This window comes from Sceloporus undulatus, chromosome 2, assembly GCF_019175285.1.
Source record: "Sceloporus undulatus isolate JIND9_A2432 ecotype Alabama chromosome 2, SceUnd_v1.1, whole genome shotgun sequence".
In the NCBI taxonomy this organism is placed as follows: domain Eukaryota; kingdom Metazoa; phylum Chordata; class Lepidosauria; order Squamata; family Phrynosomatidae; genus Sceloporus; species Sceloporus undulatus.
The window spans coordinates 135613104-135638836 of record NC_056523.1 but is presented as its reverse complement, the minus strand read 5'-3'; the positions used below and the strand labels follow the sequence as shown (position 1 = coordinate 135638836).

Below are 25733 nucleotides of genomic sequence, written 5' to 3'. Positions count from 1 at the left end.
AATACACTAATAAATTGTACATATAAATGTATTGGTCAAATATGAGTATGGCCAATTTCTCTCAGAGAAGAAGGGAAGAAGATTGTGAGAGAAACAGAGGTGAGAGAGAGGCATACATACAATAAATGCACATTCTAGAACACTTTATATCAAAATAAAAATGGAGGTTTGTGTGTGTGTGTGTGAGAGAGAGAGAGAGAGAGAGAGAGAGAGAGAGAGAGAGAGATCCAGTTTTGTTTGCAAGCAGGGAAACTAATTCAGTGAGGAACAGTGAGTTGTCAAAAGCCACTAACAGATTTGTTGTTGTTGTTGTTGTATGCCTTCAAGTCATTTCCAACTTATGGCAACCCTGAAGTGAACCTATCATAAGGTTTTAATAGCAAGATTTGTTGAGAGGAGATTTGCCATAGCCTTTTGTTGAGAGGGGATAGCTGTTCTCTGCGGCTGAGAGGCTGTGACTTGCCAAAGGTCACCCAATGGGTTTCATGGTCAAGCTGGCAATCGAACCCTGGTCTCCAGAGTCATAGTCCGACACTCAAATTGCTATGCCATGCTGGCTCCATTACTTAGCAAGACCATGAGCATGACCTGCTATAGGGAAATATGGTAAGAGTGTTCATGAATTTGAATCATAGTCATACCTAGCAAGACAATGATTCAAATTCATGAAGACTCTTATCATATTCCCCTATAGCAGGTTGCAGGCACAGGAATAAATAAGAAACAGAGGGCAATATGTATGATGATGTCAAAAGTGTTACCCTCAACCGCCTCGATCCCATCCCAGTGATTGCAAAGTACCAGGTTGCACCGTGGATCTAGCCAGGAGCCTCATTGTAGATTTTCTTCACAGTTGAGGAGAGGAAATGCAACTCTGCTGACCTTCTGTGATTCCCACTTTTAATCCTCTGAGTATTACAAAACCCCAAGTAGCTGAAATTTCTTTGCCTTGTAGGTCAGGGAGCTTCCAGCTGATTACCCTTGTGCTCCTGGAAACGCAAAGATAAATGTTATCACACTTCTCCTTGATAGTGATAACCTTCCTGACTTCCCTTGTGCAATCTTCTTGAATTGCATCTATTGGCTGTACAGCCCCATTGGATGCTTTTTTTTTTTTGAAAAAGAAAAAGAGGGGGAGAGGAAAGGAGGTGGAGGGAGGGAGGGAAAGAAAAAGAACAGTGTCTCCTTGTAACAAAATTATATTCTCCTCAGGCAACAGAACATGAAATGTGTACAATGTACATGCCATGGTTTATGTCTGTGTTATCCAGCTGAGACCTCTGCTATTAGCTTTATGTGACTGAACCTAAATTACATGTGTACTCATGTGGCTGCATGCACACCACATACACATGGGAAAGCTGAAAAGTTGATTTGTTCTATTTTTTCAATACTTGATTTATTTCAGTTTTTTTAATATATATTTACATAAAACATTTCATTTATAAAATCAATAGTAATGCTTACCACCTCCTCTATCTTTATTTGTTCTTCATCTTCTTTCTTTCTTTTATTCTTCTTTCTTCCAAAATTAAAACATTCATTCTTCTCTCTTTCAAAATCAAGCATTCACCACTTCCTTTGGTTTTTCCACCTTTGGTGCTTAACAACACAAAAAAGAATTTATAAATGACTATCTACTTTTCTTTGTTCACTGTCTGCTTTGCATCTCTTTCTGATATCTTCAGAAAGAAGAAGATTTGGTTTTTTTTTTTTTAAAAACCCCACAAACTTTCCAAAATTCACAAATTCTTCATAAAGTCAATAGAAAGAGAGGAAATAAGAGACAGGGGTGTGGGATGGCGGTGGCAGGGAAGCAAAACTGACAGATTTGCCCAGAAGACTTGCCAGGATCCTTTATGTTAATATCAAATACAGCAAAAGTTAAATTCACTTCCCACCTATGTCTGTCTTTTTTTGTTTCTTGTTGTTGTTGTTGTTGTTGCAGAAGTTGGTATTCTCATCCTCCCTTTGCAATGTCCAAAAGCCCTCCCAGGATTCACTATTGTGCTGCAATAGCACCCCCTCCAAACACACACACACACACACACTGCCCAGTCATTCCATTGCTGGTGGAGAGAAGAAGGGATTGGAGAAGCATCTGACTGTGCTGCCATTGGGAGATGCAGAACGATGACATCATGTGCTGAGACCTCCAGCAGACTCCTGCAGATTTCAGCAAATGATGTCCTCAGTCTGTGTCTGGCCCTGAGGATATAATCAGAATCCTCTCCAGTCTCCAGAAGAAATGGGACGTTTTGCAGGGAGTGAAGAGAGCCATCACAGTGGAATTCAGAGTCTTGGAGGTGGAAACAGGAGCTGCAGCAGAGTTCCTCATGCAGAACGTTTAAACTATGCATGACTGTGTAGAATCTTGGCCTTTTAAGAGTTTAGCTCTTAAAGATCTGGCTCTGAAGCCTAGTGTGCAACCATTCCAATAGGGAATTGATCAGTGGCAGTGGCCTGGTACAGACTGCCCAAAAAGGGCAGTCTACTGGCACCTAGTTTTCTGCCAGGGAAAAACACAGCAGACAAACCACATGGTTTCCCACCAGCAGAAAAAGAACCCGCAAAAAGCGGGTCCTTTTTGTGGTGCGATACTGATGCCGCAGTGTGCCAATGGCGCACTCGCAACATCAGTATCAGGCTATTCATCATGTCAAAATGGTGGCGCCCATCTGTACAGGGTGCCGCCATTTTGATGTATGGAATACGTGCTAGGGTTGCAGGGCGTCTGTAAGCAATGCCCCGAGGCAACCCTAGCACATCATCAAGACGTGCGTTGAAGCCTGTCTGTACCTGGCCTATATGTGGTTTGATTGTGTGTTCCTGCATGGCAGAGGGATTGGATGTCCCTTGTGGTCTCTTCCAACTCTGTGTGTCTGTGGTAGTAGATATAAGGCCCATCTTATGCACTTGAAATTGCTCATTGTGCTTGTGTGTGTTTGTTTTAGGATGTATGTTTTTATTTTATTTTTGATTATTTAATCTTATTTTAACTTTTCTATCTTGTGGATTTTAAGCAATGCCTTTAATTGTTGTAAGACGCTTTGAGCCTTCCTCTTCAGATTTTTCTCTCTATCCCCTGAAAACCTATTTAGTTTTTTTTTAATAGACTGGTTTTTAAGCTGTGTTGCTAGCACCACCAGTAGTGACTGGTGATAAGTCATATAGTGATAAGTCAGACCCTCAGTGAGAGTCTAGAATGTAGGCAGGTATGTTGATCCATTTTTTAAAAATTGTATTGAGTTTTTAAAGTATGATTACAAAGAAAAAATAAGAAATTGGGGAAAAATAAGAAAAAGGAAGGAAAGAAAAATCCATAGGATACGGACAAGGACTGATCATGTAACCAATGTTTCCAAAAATGCATTTTCTTGAAGCTGACCTCTATAAAATGCATGTTCATGTGTAGCTAAGCAGTAAGATCTTCTGTCTAAAGGATGATAGATGGCGATGGTGAGTGTTTATCTTTCCGGCCTTGAAGTATAAGTCTTTTTGCAACACTAAAAGCACGCAGGATCCACCAGTGCTGATCTTCAGTTAAATTCCACATCACAGGAATGCATTTAAAAGAACATGTGTGTCTATAAATGTCAAAGATTTTCCTAATACAAAATTAATATGTAGTAGAACTTCTTATCAAAAAGTAACAAACACTTAACATGCCAAGATCATATGCCACAAGGAAGCATAGTTGATGTCACATCAACAACATTCCATTGACACAAACAATTTCTTTCTAAAAAGGCATAACGGTATCCAGAGCAACTGAGATTTTATTTATTTATTTAGCTGGACCAAATGTCATTTTAGATCTAAAGAGATTTTGGTTATTAAAGCTAGGATAATTTTCCACTGGTGAATTTGCACAGGACAATCTAACGCCTTATTCCGCTCCATTTTTATGTCATTATTATCAAATGTTAAGCTGTTCAAAAAGCATATATAAACTAAACTTCTTAATTTTATTTTCTCTGAAGATATGATCAATGTTTCCAACCTATCAAAGATAGCTGAATAATTCAGAGCTGATGGTTTATGTACAGACAGCGAAAGGTCTTCCAGTTGTAAAAATGGCCACATTAGAAGGATGCAATAGTGAAGATGGCTAAAATTCTTGGTCAGGACCAATCAATTGTTCCAAAGTATAAATTTCCCAGCCAATTCACCTTTTCCATGAAAAAAGCTGTCTCACCAACTTCAAATAAGGTTTATAACCTATGTTGATCATATCAAAGCAAGTTTCAGAAGTTGTTTATATACTTTTTAAATTACATGGTCTTCATCTTTACACAACTCTAAGGGCCTGAGCAGATGGGCCAGGAAAGCATGAGCCAAGTCCATGCTTTCTTGACTATGGTGTTCACTCAGGTTGGTCACTGAGTCAGAGCAGGGACAGACAGTTGTTCACACAATTATCCTTGCCCTGACCCAGGATCTGAGACTGGTGCACCACTCCATACCTTGCTGGCCATTGATCCAACTGAGAAGCCCCTAGTCACAATTTCTGATTCAGAAACAGGGCGCCTGGCTGCACCCACGTGATCAGGCACCCCATTTCCACATTGGCTGCAATGACTGGGGGCCTCTCAGTCAGAATGACAGTTGGCAAGGTAAGGAGCACAGGAAACTGTCTGAACAGCCCAGTTTTGCTGTGGAGTTTCTGAGAAACTTCATGCAAAACCAGGGGTAAGTTACCCTGGGACAAAGACTCTTTACCTGGGGGTCAGGCTGGGTCCTCGAGATCTGAGTTTGGACAGCAGGATTGGGCCCAGTCCTCCCTCAGGGGTTTTGGCCTATATCATCTGATCTAGACAATGCAAGGCCAGAGAGAAGCTAGGCCTTTTGGCTCGTGCAGACAATCCCCTAAAACTCATTTTCTCTAACTTCTACGGCTGCATTTCTCTTGTCTTGATTAAACCTGTCCTTAAGTTCTATACAAGCAAACCAGTTAAGATCTTTGCCTCCTTTTAAGAGTCATCTTTCTTGATTTAAACTTCCAGTTGTCTTGTTCAAAATACAAAAGAACATCATAGAACAACCATCTCTAATTTTTACCTATTCTAGCCTTTAAAAAGGCTTCCTGCAATGAGGTGGCTAGTATTATCTTAGGAAAACATATTTGCTTATTCTTATGACAACCTCATAGGAGAGCCTGTTTAATACAATGATTTTACTTAACTTTATCATATCAAAGATAAGTATACCAACCAAAACTTAAATTATGGCATTCAAGTTCCAAGAGTGTCACATCTCTAAGCAATATCAATTCCTTCAACCATACAAAACAATAGACCTCAAAATAAATTGGATATGAGGAACTGCCAAGCAACTCCGTTCCTTAGCATCGTACAGTGTTTCAAATTTTATTCTCGGTTTCTTCATCCACCAGCTAAATCTGCTAATTTCTTTCTACCATTGCACACAAGATATTTCATTTCTGCTAATAGAGATCATTTGTAAAAGAAATAAAAGCCTTGACAAAACATGCTATTATTACAACAGTTCTATCCAAAAGGAATAAATGTAACTTTCCCAATTTTTCTGTCTCTTTTAATTTCTTTCCAGATATTTTCATAGTTGTTATGAAATAAGAAAAAGTTATTCTTCGTGGTTGTAACTCCCAAATATTTAATTCCCTTATTTCAACTTTAAAATGTGAAACAGCAGATAGTTCATTATCCTTTTCTGAAATCATTTTTTAAGTTAGCAATTATGTTTTATCACAATTCACTTTAAACCCAGAGCATGTCCCACATGCCTTATTTTTTTCCAGAAAAGCCTTAATTGAGTCCAATGGGTTTTGTGTTATCATAACAAGATCATCTGCATAAGCTCTCATCTTATACTGTTCTTCTTAAACCTTCACTCCATAAATCCTGTCATCATGTCTGATATTCCTGAGTACAGTCTCCAACACAAAAATAAATAGTAAAGATGAGAGGGGCCAACCCTTTTTAATCCCCCTTTGTATTTCAACCACTCTTGAAAACCCTGGACTTTTGAACTGAGTCTTTTTTTTCTTTATTGTCCAAATAATATTTAGTAGGTATTTCTCCAAGAATCTGGCATCTACCCTTTTCCTAATAACTCATAACACACCATTTCCAATGGCTGAAGGAGCTCCATCTTCAAATTTCTCATGCTGCTGATAGTCCATCTTTGCCTAGCACTATTGCAGATTTAAACGTTTAAATTGCTTCGTTTAGTTCCACAGTTGTCACAGGCCCGTTCATTCTTTGCTTCTGTTGCAAGCATAATTTGTCCTATTGGAACTTATCCAAACAGTCTTCCATATTTGAGCTTTTCTCATTGCCTCTCACATATACAGTAAGTCTGTAATATTCCCTGAAGGCTTTTAATATTTTCAAATTATCCATTACAAACTGATCTCGCTTCCTGATCTTTGTGGCACTTTTCTTTATTCTTTCCTGTCTCAATTTATGAAATCCCTTTCTCAGGTTTATTTGCAAATTCACCATTGTTTTGCTTAAGGTATTGTAGTTTGGCACTAATTTCTTGGATTGTAAACAATGAAATCAATTGTTGGAGTAATGTAATCTTTTGCTGAGTCTCTTTATCAATTTTTTTTGAAACTATATATTTTGAAAATAAGCATGCTATTTTTAGCATCACTTTCTTTTTTCATATTTTATGAAACTATATTTAATAATAGCACCATATTTTATAAATTGCCCTCTCATATAAGCTATGCTTTCATCTCAAACTATTGTGGGCTCTGTAAATTTATTTAAGTTCAGCTCAAATCTAAAGTACTTTGTACATTTAAAGAAGGATCTTCCTTTAATACCTTTACTGGAACATTTATCTTTATTAGGATCAACAATCCTTTCCCTATCCCCCATGCAAATCAGATTTTGTAGGTCTAGTTCAGTGGTCCCCAGACTTTTACAGACTACCACCCCTTTCCTATTGGGCAACAAATTCCCCCACCACCACCAGGTGGAAAAAATATTTTGATATCAGATCTACTGTTCTACTGCAAATTCAAAACAGCCAATCTCAGTCACTGTTCCCTTAGCACCCAGTCACCTTGGGAGCAGCAATTGAGCATTTTCCCTCACCACCCCCGTGAAACCTTCCACCGCCCCCTGGGGGGCGTACCACCCACTTTGGGGATGACTGGTCTAGTTGGATATTTTTCTTAACAAATTTGTTTTAAAAATTGATTTCTCATTAGTTGGGCAATGAATACACATTAAATGCATATTCTTGCCATTCCAGTTGATTTCTACAATTACACATTTACCTTGTCCATCTTCAAAAATCAATTTGTCTTGTAACATTTTATTTATATACAAGAAATTCACATTTCTTGGAGGTTTTTTCCTCTTTGCAGAAGCAGAGTTTGCCTATATATTGCATCAATCTTATTGTCAAGTCCTTCACTGGATCTGCTTGTAAGACCCTCAAAAGCTTTTAGTATTGTCAATTTTAAATCAGTTAGATCTTCTGGAACAACTCTTAATCTAATCTGTGTTTCTTTTGATTTGATTTCCATCATCATAATTTTATCCTGTAAACTTTCTAAATCCTGCCATAAAATGTCAATTTCCTTCAAAGTATCAAAGATGTCCTATTTATGTTGTGTGTAATCATTTTGAGATTCTGAACTGTGGATGTGATTTTTTTAAACTGCTTTCCAGCAAGCTCTTTAAAATGATTTACCATATATACTTGACTATAAATCGATCTCATGTATAAGTCAAGGGCAGGTTTTAGGGTCAAAATGATGGATTTTTATATGACCGATCAATAAGTCGAGAGTATAACTTAAGGACATGTAAGAAAGCATGTAAAGGATGGAGCAAAGGAAAACAATGTCAAAGAACTTACAAAATTCCAGCAGGCATAAATGTTTGTACTCACCATAAAGGCTGGATGGATGAGAGAGTAGAGGGAGGTCAGCACGTCCAGGATAGATTACACTCTTGCATTTCACCAGGGGATGGTTCCTTCTTTATAAGAGTTAAGGCACAGTACTCACATTGACCCATATGTAAGTCGACGCAGGTTTTTTAGTCAATTTTTGACGAAAATTTCTAGACTTATACATGAATATATATGGTACTTGTTTTGTAATCTCTAATCTTAACTAGTCCAGTCTTGTTTCTAAATTCCTATTACTTTCTGATACACATTTGTTCAAATCTAAACTTTGGTTAGACATCATGGATACTGAAGCCTGAATTTTAATGAGCATAGAGTCAGTTTGGTCTAGTCTATCTCTGGAAATTTTTCTAGTGGCCATGTTTATGATGTCATATAAATCACTCCCTGCTTAAATTCTGGCATCAGGACAGTATTTATTTTCCCTTTTCCAAAATATGGCTTCCATATGGACGTTTTAATTGTTTGAATCTTGGAGATGCCAAATTTGTTTCTTATTTGCAGTCCAAATTGGCACTTAATGTAATCTTCAATTTTTAGCACTATGATGTCCATCTCTCTTGGCACTTATTTTCGCTTTCAAGTACTTTGTCAATGGAGACTGCATTTTGAATATTTATGATGCAAACTGTTTGTGCTCACTCAAAAGTAATAAATCACCAACTGAGCAGAGGATTCCTCCATCCCTGTTTAGTATGGGCCATCCAAGATCCTTTGATAATACTGTAAATCCTTGTTTGTATAAACTTCCATCTAGCTGGCATTAATGAATCTTTGTGATTCTTCAGCTTTGCAGTGGGGAGCATTGTAGTTTCCAGGGTATGTGAGCTAAGTGGTTGTCCAGGATACTGCATTTCTGCCCTTGTGTAATCCTTCCATATCTTTATATGCTTAAAGATAATAATAAATCCTCCAATGTTAAAAGCAGCATGGAATCATGTCCTTCATGGTCAGAGCAAGTCCTTTTCTGTATGGATTGTGCACCTTTGTTCTTTAGTGGTAAATGTCTAGTATTTAACAGACACTGAGAAAACACCTGAAAAGTTCTATCTATTCCATCATAGACATCTGTGCTCTTCTGTATTACTTCATTTTATTTATGTGTTTTTTAAACTGTGGCTGTCAGATGCAAGAGACTTTCATTCATGTCATCTTTCTGGCCAGCCACTTAGTTTAACATTGCTCATAAAAGGGTTGTGGGCGTGGCTCCAATGCCCGCCGAGGGCACCCCTGGGTTAGGCTCCATTTACTCTCCAACCAACAATTGAAGATGTCGCTTGCAGTTCCAATGATGCTTGAAACAAAACGAAACTTTATTAACTTGAGTCCCTTTGGACAACTTCAGGGAATAACACAACAGAAAAGCGTAAAGGAAGTCCCTTTTCTCCCCAGTTACTTCACTGGGCCGGTTCCTTTATGAGGAGCAGTTACAGAGTACTAGGACGTGCCGGGCGATAGTCTTCCGCCGAGGACTCCCCCTCGTCTCTAGGTGCCGGGCTAGCGTGGGACCCCAGTAGTCTTTGGCGTTCCCTCACAGCCCACCAACTCTCCTCGCCTCCTCCTGCTCTTCCTCCTTCCTGCCCTATTTCCGGGTTCCAAGGCTGCGCCCGTGTCACCTCCCTTCTCCGAGCACAGGCTGGGTGTGTTGCAAGAACTGGCCCCACTCTCACCCGAGTCCCTGGTCCACCACCTTCCCGGGTCACCTTCTCTCCTTCTGGAGTGGAATATTCCTCAGCTTTCCCTTCTCCGTCCTTCTCTCCGCGTCTCCCTCTTCCGCCAAATCTCCGCCCCCCTTTCGCCTCTCCCTTTCTCCTTATTAACCCTCCAGCCGCTCCTTCCCACTCCCAAGGTGGGGTCTCTAATTCCCTTCTTGGTTCCAGCTGGTCCTCCTCCTTTCCCGGTCTGTTTTCCCTTTCCCCTGGGTCCTGAAGCTCTCCTCTCGCCCGCTCAACCCGACCCTCTTCCCTCTTCTCTTTACAAGGGTACTTAAATTACAAGCGATCACACCAAAGCTCATCTTCACCACTGCCAGACTTTCCTGTTCTACATGGTGAAGCTTATATTCTTTGTGACAAGAGCAATGAAGCAGCTGCAAGCTCTTATCCTTAGTGAAGGCGCCATAAATTGAATATGCTTCTTGTTGCTTGCTTCAAAATGTCAGGTGGTGCTTCATTAGCTTTTTTTAAAAAAGTATTTCTTAGTGTTGGACAAAATGCTGGACCCTTTGTCCTAAATGAATGCTAAATGCAGAGCTCTAAAAAATTAGTTTTTTGGACTTCAAACATTCAGAATCCACCCCCCCCCCCGCCAGCCAGCCAGCCAGCCAGCCTAAATACCTAAACAAACCAAAGATGAAAATAGAAACCAAGAACTGAGCACCAACTGGAAGAGGAAAGCTTTAGTATCTGGTGGCTCTCACATGGGAAGGCATTCTGGCTAATTCTCTGGTAGCCACTAGCTAGCCAGGCTATCTTTGTCCAGATAAAGGTTTGGATAATAGGGATATAAATTCTTGACTATTTCATTCTTGTATCTGAGGACAAATAATTGCAGTAGTTTTCTCTATGTTGCAGGATAAAATGAATATTCCTCCACTGTATGAAAATTCCAAAGTACTGCAGAGGAGTTACTCTGTGGTGACAAACATGTGGGGGTGGTTGTGCAAAATGCACAGATCTCTGTGCAGGAAGCAGTGTTTAATTCTATGCAGAACATGCTGGTGGGGCATGTTGATCAAACCAATATGTTTCTCTGCAAAACAATTCTTCTGCAACATTTCAAATACCAGGAGAAAATTGTACAAACTTCTAGATGGTCTCTATTATTCATTCTGATGGAGTTTCCCAAATGTTGGTGTGTGGTGTGTTTTTTTAACCTGGGAATTAATAATTATGAATATTCTTTCCCTTCCAAGTGGGCACTGTATCAGCCAAAGGTGATTACAAACTGTGTCACCAAGGCCACTTGGATCTGTGAGCACCCCCAAAATTATGGCCCTTGTCTTTCCAGAGGAACATAGCCCCATATATAGGAGGATGAACACCACTTTATTGGGCAGTTGAACCACTTGATAGCAGCAAATCTTCATTGTCTGGACTGAATCTCAGTTTATGGGCCATCCTCCTGCCCATTGTGTGACCTTAAACTAAACAAGAGCTTTTCCACACTGAGATGGAGTGGATGAAACACATCTTGCTTTTCTCTCCAAACCTAACACCCTTTACAGTGCACAAGTCCAGGGATCAGATCTATGCAGAGCTGGCATTAGGAATTGGTATCATCAAGGCAATTTATTGGTTGAGGCCCATAAATTGAGTGAGTCCCCCCCCCACCAGATATTTATTAAAACTTTCTACCCTATAGCAAAAGATTTCCAGACAGCTTCCTAATAAAGTCAATACAAAAGATTAAACAATTTAAATAAATAAAAATAATGTAGAAAAACAGTAATATGTAGTGGTTTGAGTGTTGAACTATGACTCTGGAGGTCAGGGTTTGAATCCTGGCTCAGCCATGTACACCCACTGAGTGACCTTGGGCAAGTCACATTCTCTCAGCCTTAGGGAATTGCCGGGACAGACTCCCTCTGAAGAAACTTGTCAAGAACCTGTGATAGGTTTGCCTTAGGGTCACTGTAAGTTGAAGGCACACAACAACAAAATAGACTAAAAGCATATTAAACAAATTAATAAGTTAAAACAGATTTAAAAGATTAAAACAACTTGAAATGCTGCACATAGCATCTGAAGTAAATCATTGAAGCCCTCTGTTAGCTGAATGAATAAATAAGGAAACACTTGTTTCATCACTAATGCCTTTAATAAATTGTTAAGTAGTCTTGAGACTCATGATTATATATATATATATATGGCCCAGATCTCCTACTTCATATTGTCTATCCAAACTAATTGGTGGCAGGATGCAAAGTTTGCTGTTTCCTCAGTTCTGTGGCAAGAAGAGAAGTGCCCCGAATTTGACTACCATTTAGTTGCCATGGCTAACCAAGCACAGAGTTGAGAAGGGGAGAGACAGGGGAAGAAAGGGTCAGAGTGATAGTGATATAGGATGCAGAAAGATGGAGGTGCTGTGAGATGGAGGTGCTGTGAGTAAAATTCATATAACCCTGAATTTTAATTCATATTCACAGAAGTGACTCATGTGTGAATGGAACATTGGAACTACAGCAGAGCTAACAGTAAGAGGATAGGAAGCTGCCTTATAGCCTTAAGGTCATGTTCCCTCAGTATTGTTTACATCAGAACTGCAGAACCTGTGGCAAACTGGATGTTTGCTCCTTGGTTATATTTTAGACTACTTTGGGAATGGAGAATGGTTACACTTCTACATAGAGAGAGAACTTGTGAATAATTGAAAAACAGTGTATGCAGACAGAGACCTCTCCCCTTGATCCTGACATTACTTTGACAGTTCTGTCCAGCGTATTTTGACATGACAGTAAGTTTTCCTGAGTTCAGTGAAGCTTTCTTTGCAGTAACTATATAGATATCTGCAACAGAAGTTAACCCATGGAATATTCTGCCAAAATGTCCTGTAAAGAAGAGTGGTACAGCTTGGTTCTGTGAAGTACTGGACATCCCTGGATTTATCAAGAAGGGCTACAGATCAGTGACAGAATACTTATACAGTATTGCATATGGGAACTCTTTGATTCAGTTCCTGGGGTCTCTTTTTTGACGTCATGGAAAACCTCTCCCAGTCAATGTACATGAGGGATGTGGAGAGTCTGGCCCTCCAAACAGTTGGGACTTCAACTTCTAGAAATGCTTGCCAGCTTGGCCAATGGAAAAGCAAATGTCAGAGGGTTGCACCAAGCTGCCCCACCCCCATATATTTGAACTTACAACCATCCTTTTCTTTGTATTTAAACCTTTTATCATTCTTTCTAGCAATTTAGGAGTGCCTCCTGGACGGGGTAATTGTCCACTCACAGTTCCTTTGCCCTTCGACCTCATTTACACAGACTACCATGGGCTACAGCAGATGAAGCAGCACATGGGCCTCTCTTTTAAAAAATACAGGTAAGAAGGGAGGGGCTGGTTCCCCCTTCAACTTTTCTTTCCATTCCGTTTTGTGCTTTCTAAGAAGGCAGATGGTGGAAACTGCCATGACAGAATTGACAGGCAGAGATGTACAGTTTTATTCAGAACACCTCTGCTGGTGCTTTACAAACTGTAATAAACCTTGGTGAATAGTGAGATCGTAGCGCACACACTTGGTGCACGCCCATACACATGGGGTGCACCACGATGACGTTGTTCGTGCTTAGCACTTACACAGCACTGTGCACAGTGGGCATCATAAGGCCATGCTGCAGCTTTCATGGTGCCTGTTCTAGGGCGCAAATAGGAGCCAGGTTGCATGGCTCCTATTTGTCCTGGGTTGGGGGCATGGCATGTGGCTGCCACATCCGCAACCCAGCCCATTCAGGGGTGGCACAGAGCCCCCATGAATGGTCTGTCTGTACAGCCCCTTACTTACTTAGGTCCAAACCAAACTGCAGAAATAGTGCAGGTTGAGACCACTTTAACTGCCCTAGTTTATTGTGGCACCAGAGCTCCCTGACAGAGAAAGCTAAATGTCCCACAAAAGTACAGTTCCCAGAATTCCCTTGTATTGAGACAGGGCAGTTAAAGAGGTCTCAAGTGGGATTATTTCTGCAGTGTGTTTTGGACCTTACTTTCTCTCTCTCTCTCTTTCTTTCTTTCTTGGATTTATATCCCACCTTTCTCCCAAAAATGGCATTCGAGGCACTTATTTCTTTCTCCACCTTTGGAAATTCCTTTGCCAGTACTGACGTATTTGACGCAACTATTGTTTTTTAATTGTCTAATGAAAAGTCACGTTCAGTGCTTTTCCTATTTTGAAGTATTCTTACGTTTTTGCTAACCTTACCAAATGCTTATACACATAGCATGAAGGATTACTATTTGGTAAATGATTTCTTGTGTTTATCTGAGGGTATAATTTGGAACAATCTGATTAGTTCACCTTCTCAGGCAGCAGTACACAGGATTGGGTGGGATCCAGTTGAGTTTATGAACTGGCCTAAAGGGATCATTGCTGTCATTCAGCTGGGATCCAACACTGGTTGCATGGCAACACAATGAAAACAATCAGATTATTTGTTTTACACCAACCTAGTAGAGCTAGTATGCAAAAAGAGTGGTCCTTCCGCCCGCCTCCTGGAACCATTTGAGGCTCCACATATTGCAAAAATACCAAAACAACTCTCCCCCCCCCCACGCAAAGATATCTACAGTAGTTGTTTTGAAAAATGGTATTTATATTAACATTAAAAGAAATACCATTTTTCAAAACAAGTACAGTGCAGGGGAGGGAGGTACTGGAATCTAGTTAAAAGGTGAATTGCCATTGATTGGGGTGAAGAAAAAGCATGATCCAAGGAGTCTGGAGGGGTCAAAAGATGCAAAAACAGGCTGGGGCAGCACATATGGCCCCAGAGCCTTACTTTTCCCACCCACCCTTTGCCCTAGATCTTCCAAATCATCCTTTCCAGTATTGTTTGTGTTCTTTTTCTGTTCTTTTAAAATTAAAACTGTACATAGTACTTAACAAAATTGTGGGTTTGAGATTACTATGATTTTATCTTGATGTATTTCTTTCTTTTGCCCCCTAGCTAGGTTTTCTTTCCTTGTTTGCTCTTGATGTAGTTCCTCATTCTAGTCAGGTTTTTCTTTGCTTGTTTGTCACCTTTTCAAAAGAGCAAAATGCATTGCCATGTTGCCTTTTTTTAAGGCAGGCACCTTTGCCTATTTAGTACCTTCTATTCAGTAGCAAGACGAAACAACAAGACAACCTCTCTTGCTGGATCAGCAGCTACAAAAAAATTGTGATTTAATTTAGCACCGATAGTCCTGCTATTCATTACTAGCTCCCTCTCTCTGCCTGTTATCCTACAGAATTTTATGAGGGAGAAAAATGGCAGGCAATGTTATTGCTTTCATTATAAATCAGTTTTCTCTCTGCATTCAGTTTGGTTGGGTGAGAAGAGTTGATATTCCTGTCCTTGCTTTTATTCTCTCTCTCTCTCTCCCTCACTCTCCTCCTGCCATTTCCCAGCCACCACTGACGTTATGAACCAGGATAGCAAGGATTTTGAGGTGAAGGGGAATAGCTAGACACCAGATTCTAATGAAAGGGAACTTCATTCCATTAACACTGATTGCATCCGACCCTACCTTTTCTTGAAATTTTATTAAAACATTAGGAGGAGAAAAGGCTACAATTGGCTATTGGTTTTTTTTATGGCTATATATAGTATGTCAGGTATGAGAAGTCATGTACCTGCATTTCCCAGTTGTTGAGGAAAATGAGCAGGAGGGTTTGATTGTCCACATGCCTTGTTAGTGGGCTTCTCATAAGGGCATCTGGCCTGCCACTGTGAAAAAACAAGGCTGGCCATTTTAGGTTTAAGAGAAGTCCTTAAAAATTAATAAGAGGAACTGAACAGGAAGCAAACCAAGGCCTGCAAACATGGTGAAGATGTACCCTATACCCTAAAGTCTGTGTTTGGGGGCAAAAGTTTTCATTTATTTTTTTATATTTGAAAGAAGGTAAATAGGGGCATACATCCCTCCAAGTTTTCCTGAGGGCTTAGCATGGCCGTTGCTATCCTTAGAAGGTAACTGAATTAAACTATTTGGACTAATCATGTTTTCCAAATTCATATGCCACAAATAATTCATCATGTTAAAATTCAAGTCATTTTGGTATTAAATATGAAATAATCTCCTTGTTCATAGTTCCTCTCATCATCAACTCTAATTCATGAGGGCACAAATGAACCTCTGACAGTTGCCCACTCTTGATACTATGGATCTGTTCTTAAAAGTGAGTTACAGCCCCATGCAAGACCCTCAGTAGCACAGCTAGCCCCACTCCTTTCTGGTATATGGACTGAGTATCCCTTATCTGAAATTTAAAAATCAGAAGTATTCCTATAACCAAAACATTTTTCATGGAATTCTAAATTTTGAAATACTCCAAAATCCAGAATTCTCCACATGGATTGCTGAGACAGTGGCACCTTTGTGCACAAAATTTGAGTCATGCACAAGCGTATTTAAAATATTGAATAAAATTACCTTCAGACTATGTGTATAAGGTGTAAATGAAACAGAAATGAATTTTGTGTTTAGATTTAACCCCCATCTTCAAGATACCACATTTATGTACATATATGCAAATACAGGTATTCTAATACCCCCTAAAATTCAAAAGTCCTTTGCTCCTAAGCCTTTTGGATAAGGGAGATTCAACCTGTATGTGGAGAGAGGAAATTACACAATGCAGTCCAGACCAGAAGAGATTTGTGCCTGGAGACTCTTAGCGGAGGATGAGAATTCCTCTTGGATCAGTGATGAAGAGTGGAATATTTAAAAAGGACATAGTATGGTCATGTATCCTCTTTCCTACTGTTGTTGGGCAAAAAGTAAGAGAAAGTGGTTGCCAATCTGTTTAAAGAACAATAACAAAAACAAAAACAACAATATACAGTTAACCAATAAAGACAAAACAATACAGCAGATAAATTACATGCATCCTTTGTGGTGTAAACAGAGACTTTAAATGCCTGCCGGAATTTTGGAGATTTGTTATCCTTTTCTTCTCAAGCACAATTGTATGGAGGGGGGTGGGGGAGAATAGTTGCTCCTACAAGCAGGCTAGGAAGGCAGCCATTTATTTTTCTATGCAATGGTTCCTGTAAAAGAGGGGTGGAGAAAATGCAGCCTATGGGCTCATACCCTCCAATAGTTCACAGATGAAAATCAGAACACATGGCCAAGCTACCTCAGAGTGTGGACAGGATGGCAGAAGTTATTAATGAGAAAGAGCACACAAGCCAGGAGAAGTTGAAGCTATTTTCTTTTGCCTGATCATACTGGGAAGGTGAGGTTTCTGTCCTCTCCTTTCCTCTCCTCCCCCCTTGCTTAGTTGAGTACAAGACATTTTTGCTCTTTAAACCCAGTTTGTACCAAATGGAAGTAAGCTTAGGACAAAGGGGGAAGATATGAAGAAGAGTGGTAAACTGGGATGTTTTGAAAGCAGCTGAAAAGGTGGGATGACACATGATTAATTGGGACTGTCCCTGTCAAACTGAGACAATTGGGAGGATAGGTAGGCTATGTACAGCCCCCAACTCCTTTTTTGTAGGATCTCAAGTCACCCAACTGTTCCAGATCACCCCTTTTACGAGGAAGGAAGAATATTGCCTAAACTCGACAGTAAGAAACCATTCTTACTTGCTTACTTGCTTACTTGCTTACTTGCTAATTAGCTTACTTGCTGTTCACCGCTATGATCTTTGGAATAGCGGTATATAAATAAAACAAATTATTAATTATTATTATTATTCCACACACCTTGAAATGCTGACTTGAAATCAAAAATGGACAAGAAAGCCCAGAGGCTAGAAAACCAGAAGCAGACCTCTGGTCAATGTGTGGCTGAATTTTGGGCAATTTTAATTCACAAATCACAAGGTGCAGTCCACTTTAGGGATGCAGGGGTGGCATTTGGTCCTCCTCATAGCTGCTCAGCCCTGCTGTAAAGGAAATAGAAATAATGTCATTTCCTTTCCCCTCCTACCTAGAGGCATTTATAATTTTAGTTTGCTGCAAGGGGCTAGACTAATTATTCATTTCTAAAGAGGTGAAAAGCAGGCTAGCCATGCATCCAACCACCTCATGTCTTCATTGCACAATAAGAATACCCCCCCCCCACAACCATTGAAGTGTGCATGAGGTTTGTAGTTACAAGGAGGAGTGAAGACATTATTATTATTATTATTATTGTTGTTGTTGTTGTTGTTGTTGTTGTTGTTGTTGTTGTTGTTGCCCCCAAATAGGAATTCCCTTCTGTGTAATTTCTTTCAGTCCACAAATTTTAGCACTACAGTAACCAAAAACATCAGTTTAGACAGCTAAAGAAAAGGGACAGGCAAAGTTACCAAGGGAATGCAAACACTGCAGACAAATGAGTTCTAAGAGAGAATGATTGTAGGATTCTCACTCTATGCAATGTAAAAATTTGGGGACTGAAGGAAAATGGAATTTGGGGGCTGAAGGGGGATGGAATTACTACTTGGTGGGACAATGCATTTATTTTGCCTCCCTCTGCTAGACTGCTGTAATCCTCTTTATAATAAATTTCGTCTGATTTTTCATGTATGTTTGAGGATAATGATGTGAATGCTCTTCCTGAATGAGGATTGATTTATTGAACTTTATTCTGGAAAGAGAACTGGATTATGTGGGGACAGATTAATTAATAACAGTATTGATTTGGAGAAGAAAATGCAAAGGCAGGCTTACGTTTCAACATTAAGAAAACAAGAATAATGACCACAAATGATTTACATAATATTAAAGCAGATGATGAAGACACTGAAATAGTTCAAGATATTCTGTACCTTGGCTTAATCATTAACCAGAACGGAGACTGCAGTCGAGAAATCGGAAGATTAGGACTTGGAAGGGGAGCTGTAAAGGAAATAGACAACATCCTGAAGTGTCAAGACATGTAATTGAATACTAAAGTTAGGATTGTCTGTACCATTATATTTCCCATTTCTATGTATGTTTATGAAAGCCTGACAGTGAAGAAAGCTAATAGGAAGAAAATCAATTTATTTGAAATGTAGTTCTGGTACCATGGAGTGCTAAAAAGATCAATAAATGGTTCCTAGAGCAAATCAAGCCTGAACGTTCCCTAGAAACCATAGTATGGGACTGTCATACTTTGGCCATATCATGAGAAGACATGACTCACTAGAAATGACAGTAATGCTTAGCAAAGTAGAAGGCAGTGGGAAAAGATGAAGATCACATTCCAGATGCATAGATTCTATCAAGGAAGCCATAACCCTGAGTCTGCAAGTCCTGAGCACATCTGTTGAGGAAACAATAACTTGGAAGTATAGTTTAGTGCAATGAATTGTATTTTTTGTAGTGTAAAGTATTTAATTTGTTTATAGGTGAATACAATATATATATTTAAAAAGAAAACATAAATTAAAAACACAACAGCACAACAAAAATAACAGATAGACCTTGTGGTCTCTTCCAACTCTATGATTCTAACATCCAATACATTATATAGGGCCCATCCTGTCCAAACAATCAGTACTCAAAGACCTCTTGAAAGGTTTGTTTGCAGAAAGAAAGTAGAGAGGGTGTCACTTTAGACACTGTGGAAAGGAGTTCCAGAGGCTGGGGGCAGCCACTGAGAAGGCCCTCTCCCATGTTCTCACCAAATGTACCTGTGAGGATGGAGGGACAGAGAGAAGGGCCTTCCCAGCAGATCTCAAACCACAGACAAGTTGTTAAGGGAGGATATGTTCCTTCAAGTAACCTATACTCGAGCTGTATAAGGCTGTATATATCAAAACCAGCACTTTGAATTGTGCCTGGAAACAGTCCAGCAGCCAGTGGAGCTTTTGCAATAAAGGAGTTGTGTGCTCCCTGTAGACAGCTCCAGTTAACAACCTGGCTGCAGCTCTATGCACCAGCTGGTTTCTAAATATTCTTCAAAAGCAGCCCCACAGAATGTTTTAAACTAATCCAACTGGGTTGTCTCTAACTGTAACCAACATGCTGTTCTTTCTCTTCCCTTGCCCAGATGTCGTGTTCGAGTAATTGATACTTTTGGGACTGAGCCTGCATACAATCATGAAGAATATGCTACACTGCATGGTTACCGGACAAACTGGGGCTACTGGAACCTGAACCCTAAGCAGTTCATGACCATGTTTCGTAAGTGGTCATGGCATTTGCCAGTTCATTAGAGGTGGGGTTACACTTACTGGATGAGGAAATGATTACCTGCAGTATCAAAGGTGGTATACCTCCATCAAAGCTGGGGAAAGTGTGGAAGACTATCTTCCAGAATCCACCAGCCAAGGTGTTCAAGTCACTGTGCTGAGAGTGGTGATCCCAAAAAGTAACTGGGAGTGCAAGTTGAGTCTCGGTACATTACATGTTGAGTCTCCTTATCCAAACTGCTTGGGACTGTAAGTGTTTTGGATTTTTCAGACTTTGGAATGTTTGCATACAAATAATGAGATATTTTGTAGGTGGGACCAAAGTCTTAACATAAAATTCATTTGTGTTTCATATGTACTTTGGACACATTACGAAACAATAATGCTAGGAAAGGTGGAGGGAAGCAGAAAGAGAGGAAAGCTGCATACTAGCTGGATGGACTGTATTAGGGAGGTAATGGGTATGACTTCGCAGGAACTAAGCAGAACAGTGGAGGACAGGGAGTCTTGGAGATGTCTCATCTACAGGGCTGCCATGGTTGAAATCAACTTGAGGGCTGTTAAAAACAACAATGCACCTTATACACATAGCCTGAAGGTAATTTTATACATATTTTTAATAATTTTGTGCATGAAACAAAGTTTATGTACACTGAACCATCAGAAGGCAATAATGTCACCATCTTAGCCACCTATGTGGAAAATTTTGGATTTTGAATATTTTGGAATTTGAAATTCCGGATAATGAATACTCAGCCTGTATAGCTTTCCTGCTGCTCTACTTTCTTGGGTGCTGGAGATAAAACCCGGGGGTATATATCTGGAGGTTTTGCAAGATGATGAAGAAGCCTTGAACGTAACAGGAAGAGAGGAACTGAAAAGGTCTGTGCCCTATGCTGCATCCATGATGTGGAATGAGTACTAGAGATCCTGCCAGATTTGCACCTCAAAGCTGATTTCCCAAACTGTTCTACATAGGCAGATATGCTGATGCCTCCTGACCTTAACCTTGGCAATGACACCCTAAGGAAAAACCAGCTTAATGGGGCCTGCCATTTTAATTAGCATTCATACTTTGCTGTCCCACTCCCACTGTTCTTCTAATTATGCTTTCTAGCAGCTCGCTTCCTCCTCCCTGGTGTCACTAGGGTGAAAGACCTACAGCTGCCACAGAGCTATTTCATTGTAAGTAGCCCTCTCTGGGAGCTGCCAAGATAACCAATCATTCCTCTCCCAGCTGGAAGGAAAGTGATAGCAGGTACAGTAGGATGTGATGTCATTTAAAAAAATAATAAGCCCAGGATTAGACGGGAAAGGAAACAAATGGCCTTTTGCAAACTGGCATGCTGTTAAAACATTTTCAAAACACCCTGTTCTTGGGTATGTAGGCAGTCACACATATTCAGTCTCAAAATTCCCTGAGGCATGATCAGAAACCACTAGAGAATAACTGAGAAATGCACAGTTTCTGCTGGAAAGTTAGGAGGAGGACAACAACTAGAAAGCAGTCAGTGTTAAAGGCAGGCAAGTTTCCTTAGAGGAAACTGGGTTTGGGAGGAAGACTGCAGTTGGCATCTTAGGAAAACAGATGCATCCTTCTGAGTCATTTCATTGTGAATTCAAATGTTGTGAGTCAGCAGCAGCAGGATACCAACTAGAAGTGCATTCTTTAGCAATGACATGAAATAACCAATACCTTTTAATGCAATCTCTAATAACTAGCTGCAGATCATTTATTGTAGTTTCATCATGGTGTTCAGCTTTTGGGCTTGCTCTTCACTACATAGCCTAAGCATGTCTGTGGTTTTCCTCTGGTCATATACAGCTCTAGGTTTTACTTTACACTTTGTTGTTATCGTTATATGCCTTTGAGTTGACATCATTTTATGGCGACTCGAGCATGGTGTTTTCTTGGCAAGATTTGTTGAAAGGGGATTGCTGTCCTCTGAAACTGAGAGAATATAACTTTCCCAAGGACACCCAATGGGCTTGTATTCCCAAGCAGGGATTCAAGCTCTATGGTCTTCTGGCATCCTAAATCCAGCATTCAAACCACTATACCATATTGGCTGTCTTGATATGTAGTACATCAAGGTACAACACATATAGAAAGTGGGTTACAAAATTAACTTATAACATCAAAAATCCACCAAACAGTGATACCTTTATTGAGACAACCAATATGCACTATATACATGTTGCAAGCTTTCAAAGCTCCACTGGCTTCTTCATCAGGCAAGGTGTTAAAAACCATATAGGAGAAATAAAATTGAACATATTAGTCATAAGCCTGCATTTTGCTGCTTTTGGTTCAATTCAAAACCTAAACAAACAGCAAAATACAGGCTTATTACTAATGTTAGAAACTGGGGTTCATTCGGAGCCCTTCACAAATGAGTCAGGAGAGATCAAATCTAGTCCAAAGCAAAACACAAGTTTATTCAGCTGAGGCGGACAGTCAGCTCAAAGAAACTGCCGCGCCTATTGGCACAGTTCCAAACTTTTTATAGACAGAGACAAACAAGTAACAAATGTAAGATAATTGATTAATCATAGCATGACTGGTTAACCATCTGTGCCTGACCTTTGGGTTTGTGTACTCAGTAATAGTTAACTTTATAGTTTCCTGAGGGGAATAATAAGATTTAACTTTTATGTCTAACTAGCAGGAGATTCTTTGGTATCACACAATTGACCTTTAACATGATGGGTTATTGTTTAACATGGTAAGTCAGGCACTGATTAGTTGTATACGTCCATGAATTCATCACACAGGTTTAATTAGTCCTACATTCTGAAGCATGATAATATCACATATCAGCACTGGTAACATTGCTAGTGCTGATGTGGCATAGCTTTAGTAACCTTTGAAACCAGTTCTTACCAAATAACACAGTTCTTGCACCTATTTCCTTGTCCTGTTTGCAGAGCTACATTCCTATCTTGACATTTCATAGATACATTGGTGCTAAACACCTGCATTTTATATTTAGCTTTCCTTCACTAACATTTTCCTGTATGGTTTGTAACATCTTGCCTGATGAAGAAGCCAGTGGAGCTTTGAAAGCTTACAACATGTATATCATGCATTTTGAGTGGTCCAATAAAGATATCACTGTTTGGTGAATTTTTGATGTTATTGGATTTGCTATATGGCCAACAGGGCTCTCCTGGATGTTTCCTGAGAATTAACTTAGAATGTCATTTACATTTATCAAACAGCAACCATTCCTTAAAAAGCTAGATTTGTCCAACTGCTTCTGGGAGAGAATGTACAGTATATGTGTGTAACACCCATGGAAATGTGTGTTGATGGCTTTGTAGGTAGCACGCCACACAATTTGTTGAATCCTAAGCTAGTCAATCCTAAAGTCGTTCAATTTCTTGGATATCTGAAGCTGTTGGGGGACTCTTACCCTTTTCTGGAAGTTTGAGGATTATAGTGAGGCTATTAAAAAAAAATTGCACTAAAGTAAAAAAAAAAGTTTAATTTTTTGAAAATATTTTCTAAGGCATGTATGTTTTTATTTTCTTTTAATTTCTACCCCTGCTTGATCTGTTCTGCTAGACCTTGTATGGTGAAAAGAAAATAACTCAAGCATTTCTAGGCTATGCAATTATTAGATGGAAAATACTGTGTATTGAAGAGTGTGAAAAATCTCAGTGGATGCGCTTCTAAAATTAATGTAACTGGCTTGAAAATTATTGCACCAGATCTCTTGTGAATTATTAGAGTTTGTACTCAAATTGTGGTGGTATATGTGGAAAGATTTTTAACTCTTTAAAAAAAACAATGCAGAAAGAAAATACAGTAATCTATTCTGAGGAAGCTGTAAGAGATTCTCAGTGAGGATTGTCTCCATGGCACTCAGAAAGGGCCCTTCCATTGAGAAAGGTTTTTTTGTGCTATTAAGAATGACAGTGAAACCTTTGAAGGATCCTATTAAGACATTAACAGCAGTCAAACACATTATATATATTTTTTTCACAGCTCATACGCCTGACAATTCCTTCATGGGGTTTGTGTCTGAGGAGCTCAATGAGACAGAAAAGCAATTGATTAAATCCAATAAGGCCAACAACATGGCAGTGGTATATGGGAAAGAGGCCAGCATTTGGAAGGTAAGTAACTGACACTCACACAAGCCTCTTGCCGTTTAAAAATTGGAAGATGTGGAAGATGATTTTCCCCAGCCATTTCTCATCTTTCCCAGTAGAAAGTGGAGAACTGGTGAGGAAAATCAAGCACTTAAGCAGTTGTTGTTGTTGTTGTTGTTGTTGTTGTTGTTGTTGTGTGCACCTTCATGTCATTTCCAATTTAGTACAATGCTAAAATAAACCTACCGTGGGGTTTTCTTGGCAAGATTTGTTCAAACTGGGTCTGCTTTTGCCTCCCTCTGAGGCTGAGAGAGTGTGACTTGCTCAAGGTCACCAAATAGGTTTCCATGGCTGAGCAGCTGGTCGGCAAAGGCATAGTCCAGCACCCAAACCACTACACCAAATTGGCTCTTTAAATAGTCATACTGCACATAATAATCTCATAGATTATTTTATTTTGATTTAGAATGCTAAAATGTGGTGGGGAAACTGCTAAGAAGACTTTAAATCCCTTCTTGTCATGATATCCACTCTCATTGGCTGAGATCCTACATCTGTGCATATCTCCACACATGCCCTTCAGTGTCCTCCCATTATCCAATGACTGTGAAGCCCTGAGGGGAAACCTGCTCTTGTTGCTTATATGTGGAGAGAAGAAAGAAGGATGAAGGTGATTCAGCCCATAAAGAAGCAGATAATCTCAACTCTGTTGGAGGAGTAGGGATGAAGTTGCACTCGCAAATGGAATGCATCTACCTTTTCCTTCCCCTGAAATCCCAGAGTAGCCAGATCTTCATAGTCTGAATTGTTTCCCTGCTCCCCTCCCTGGAGACCTGTCCAGAGCTTGACAGCTGCCAAATGGTGGGAAGTTTTTAAATATAGAGCAAAGGCAAGAAAATAGATCTCAGCACTCTGTCTAAAAAGGGATTTACATAAGTAACAGGATGCTAGTCATAGTCTTCCCATTAAAGCAATATTGAACATGTGTGGAATCTGTTCCAGGTGATGACTTTGGTATACAGTGTATTCTGGGGCTAATATGCACTGCAGAAATAATACACTTTGGCACTGCTTTAACTGCCATGGCTCAATGTTATGGAATTGTGGGATCTGTAGTTTTGTGAGCTATTTCATCTTCTCTGTCAGAGAACTCAGGTGCCACATCAAACTACAAATACCAGGATTCAGTAGTGTTCAATGGTAGTTGAAGTTGTGTCAAACTGCATTATATCTGCAGTGCAGATGCAGCCTTGGTCTATGCATGGAAGTAGCTACCAGTGTTCTGATTCCTGGCAGATGGATGAGGCATTCAGCAGGGACAACTTTGTGTGTAAATCAAAGTGGAACAAGTTATTTAGCAGCAATAGTCATGGAAGACTGATCAGATTTGTGGAAGATAGGTCTGTCACTAGCTCTGTCACAGCTGATGAGTCTGTCCCTATTTATTGGTCATAACAGTTAAACAGAAGTACCATGGATCCCAGGTTCTGTGGAGGGCATTGGCAGGAATAGCATGGCAGGGATGCTGCCTACAGGCTTGCCCATAGGCTTACCAGAGGTTGGTTGGATGCAGGATGTAGCACTAGATGAACTCTTGGCCTGATCCAGCAAATGTGTTCTGACTTTCTTAATGCTGCTCATGATAACTTGTATCACATCATCCTAGAGCTTCCTGAAAGCCTTTTCATTTGTTGTCATTGATACAGAAGAATTAATTCTCGTCTCTTCTTGCTTCTCTGTGCACCATGTGTGGGATTTCCAGTTGCAGGTACTGTAAACGGCAAATCATTGTAAACTATGCATGTATAATCTACTATATTATAAGCATGTATTTTTATGTATTTCCTTAGCCCTGAGTATCCATTTCATTTGACAAAATGGAATATTATTTGAATTACTATGGTGGGAGAACTGTGGG

General features: G+C 39.8%; 1 protein-coding gene across 1 annotated transcript in view; it reads left to right on the top strand.

Annotated features, from left to right (window-relative positions):
• MGAT5B (alpha-1,6-mannosylglycoprotein 6-beta-N-acetylglucosaminyltransferase B) overlaps positions 1-25733 on the top strand; it is a 311177-nt gene that overhangs the window by 242731 nt on the left and 42713 nt on the right. Inside the window, exons 9-12 of the mRNA XM_042455871.1 lie at positions 12822-12953; positions 19576-19709; positions 23709-23839; positions 25578-25583. Coding sequence (XP_042311805.1) covers positions 12822-12953; positions 19576-19709; positions 23709-23839; positions 25578-25583 — 403 coding nt within the window. The remainder of the gene's footprint in view (positions 1-12821; positions 12954-19575; positions 19710-23708; positions 23840-25577; positions 25584-25733) is intronic.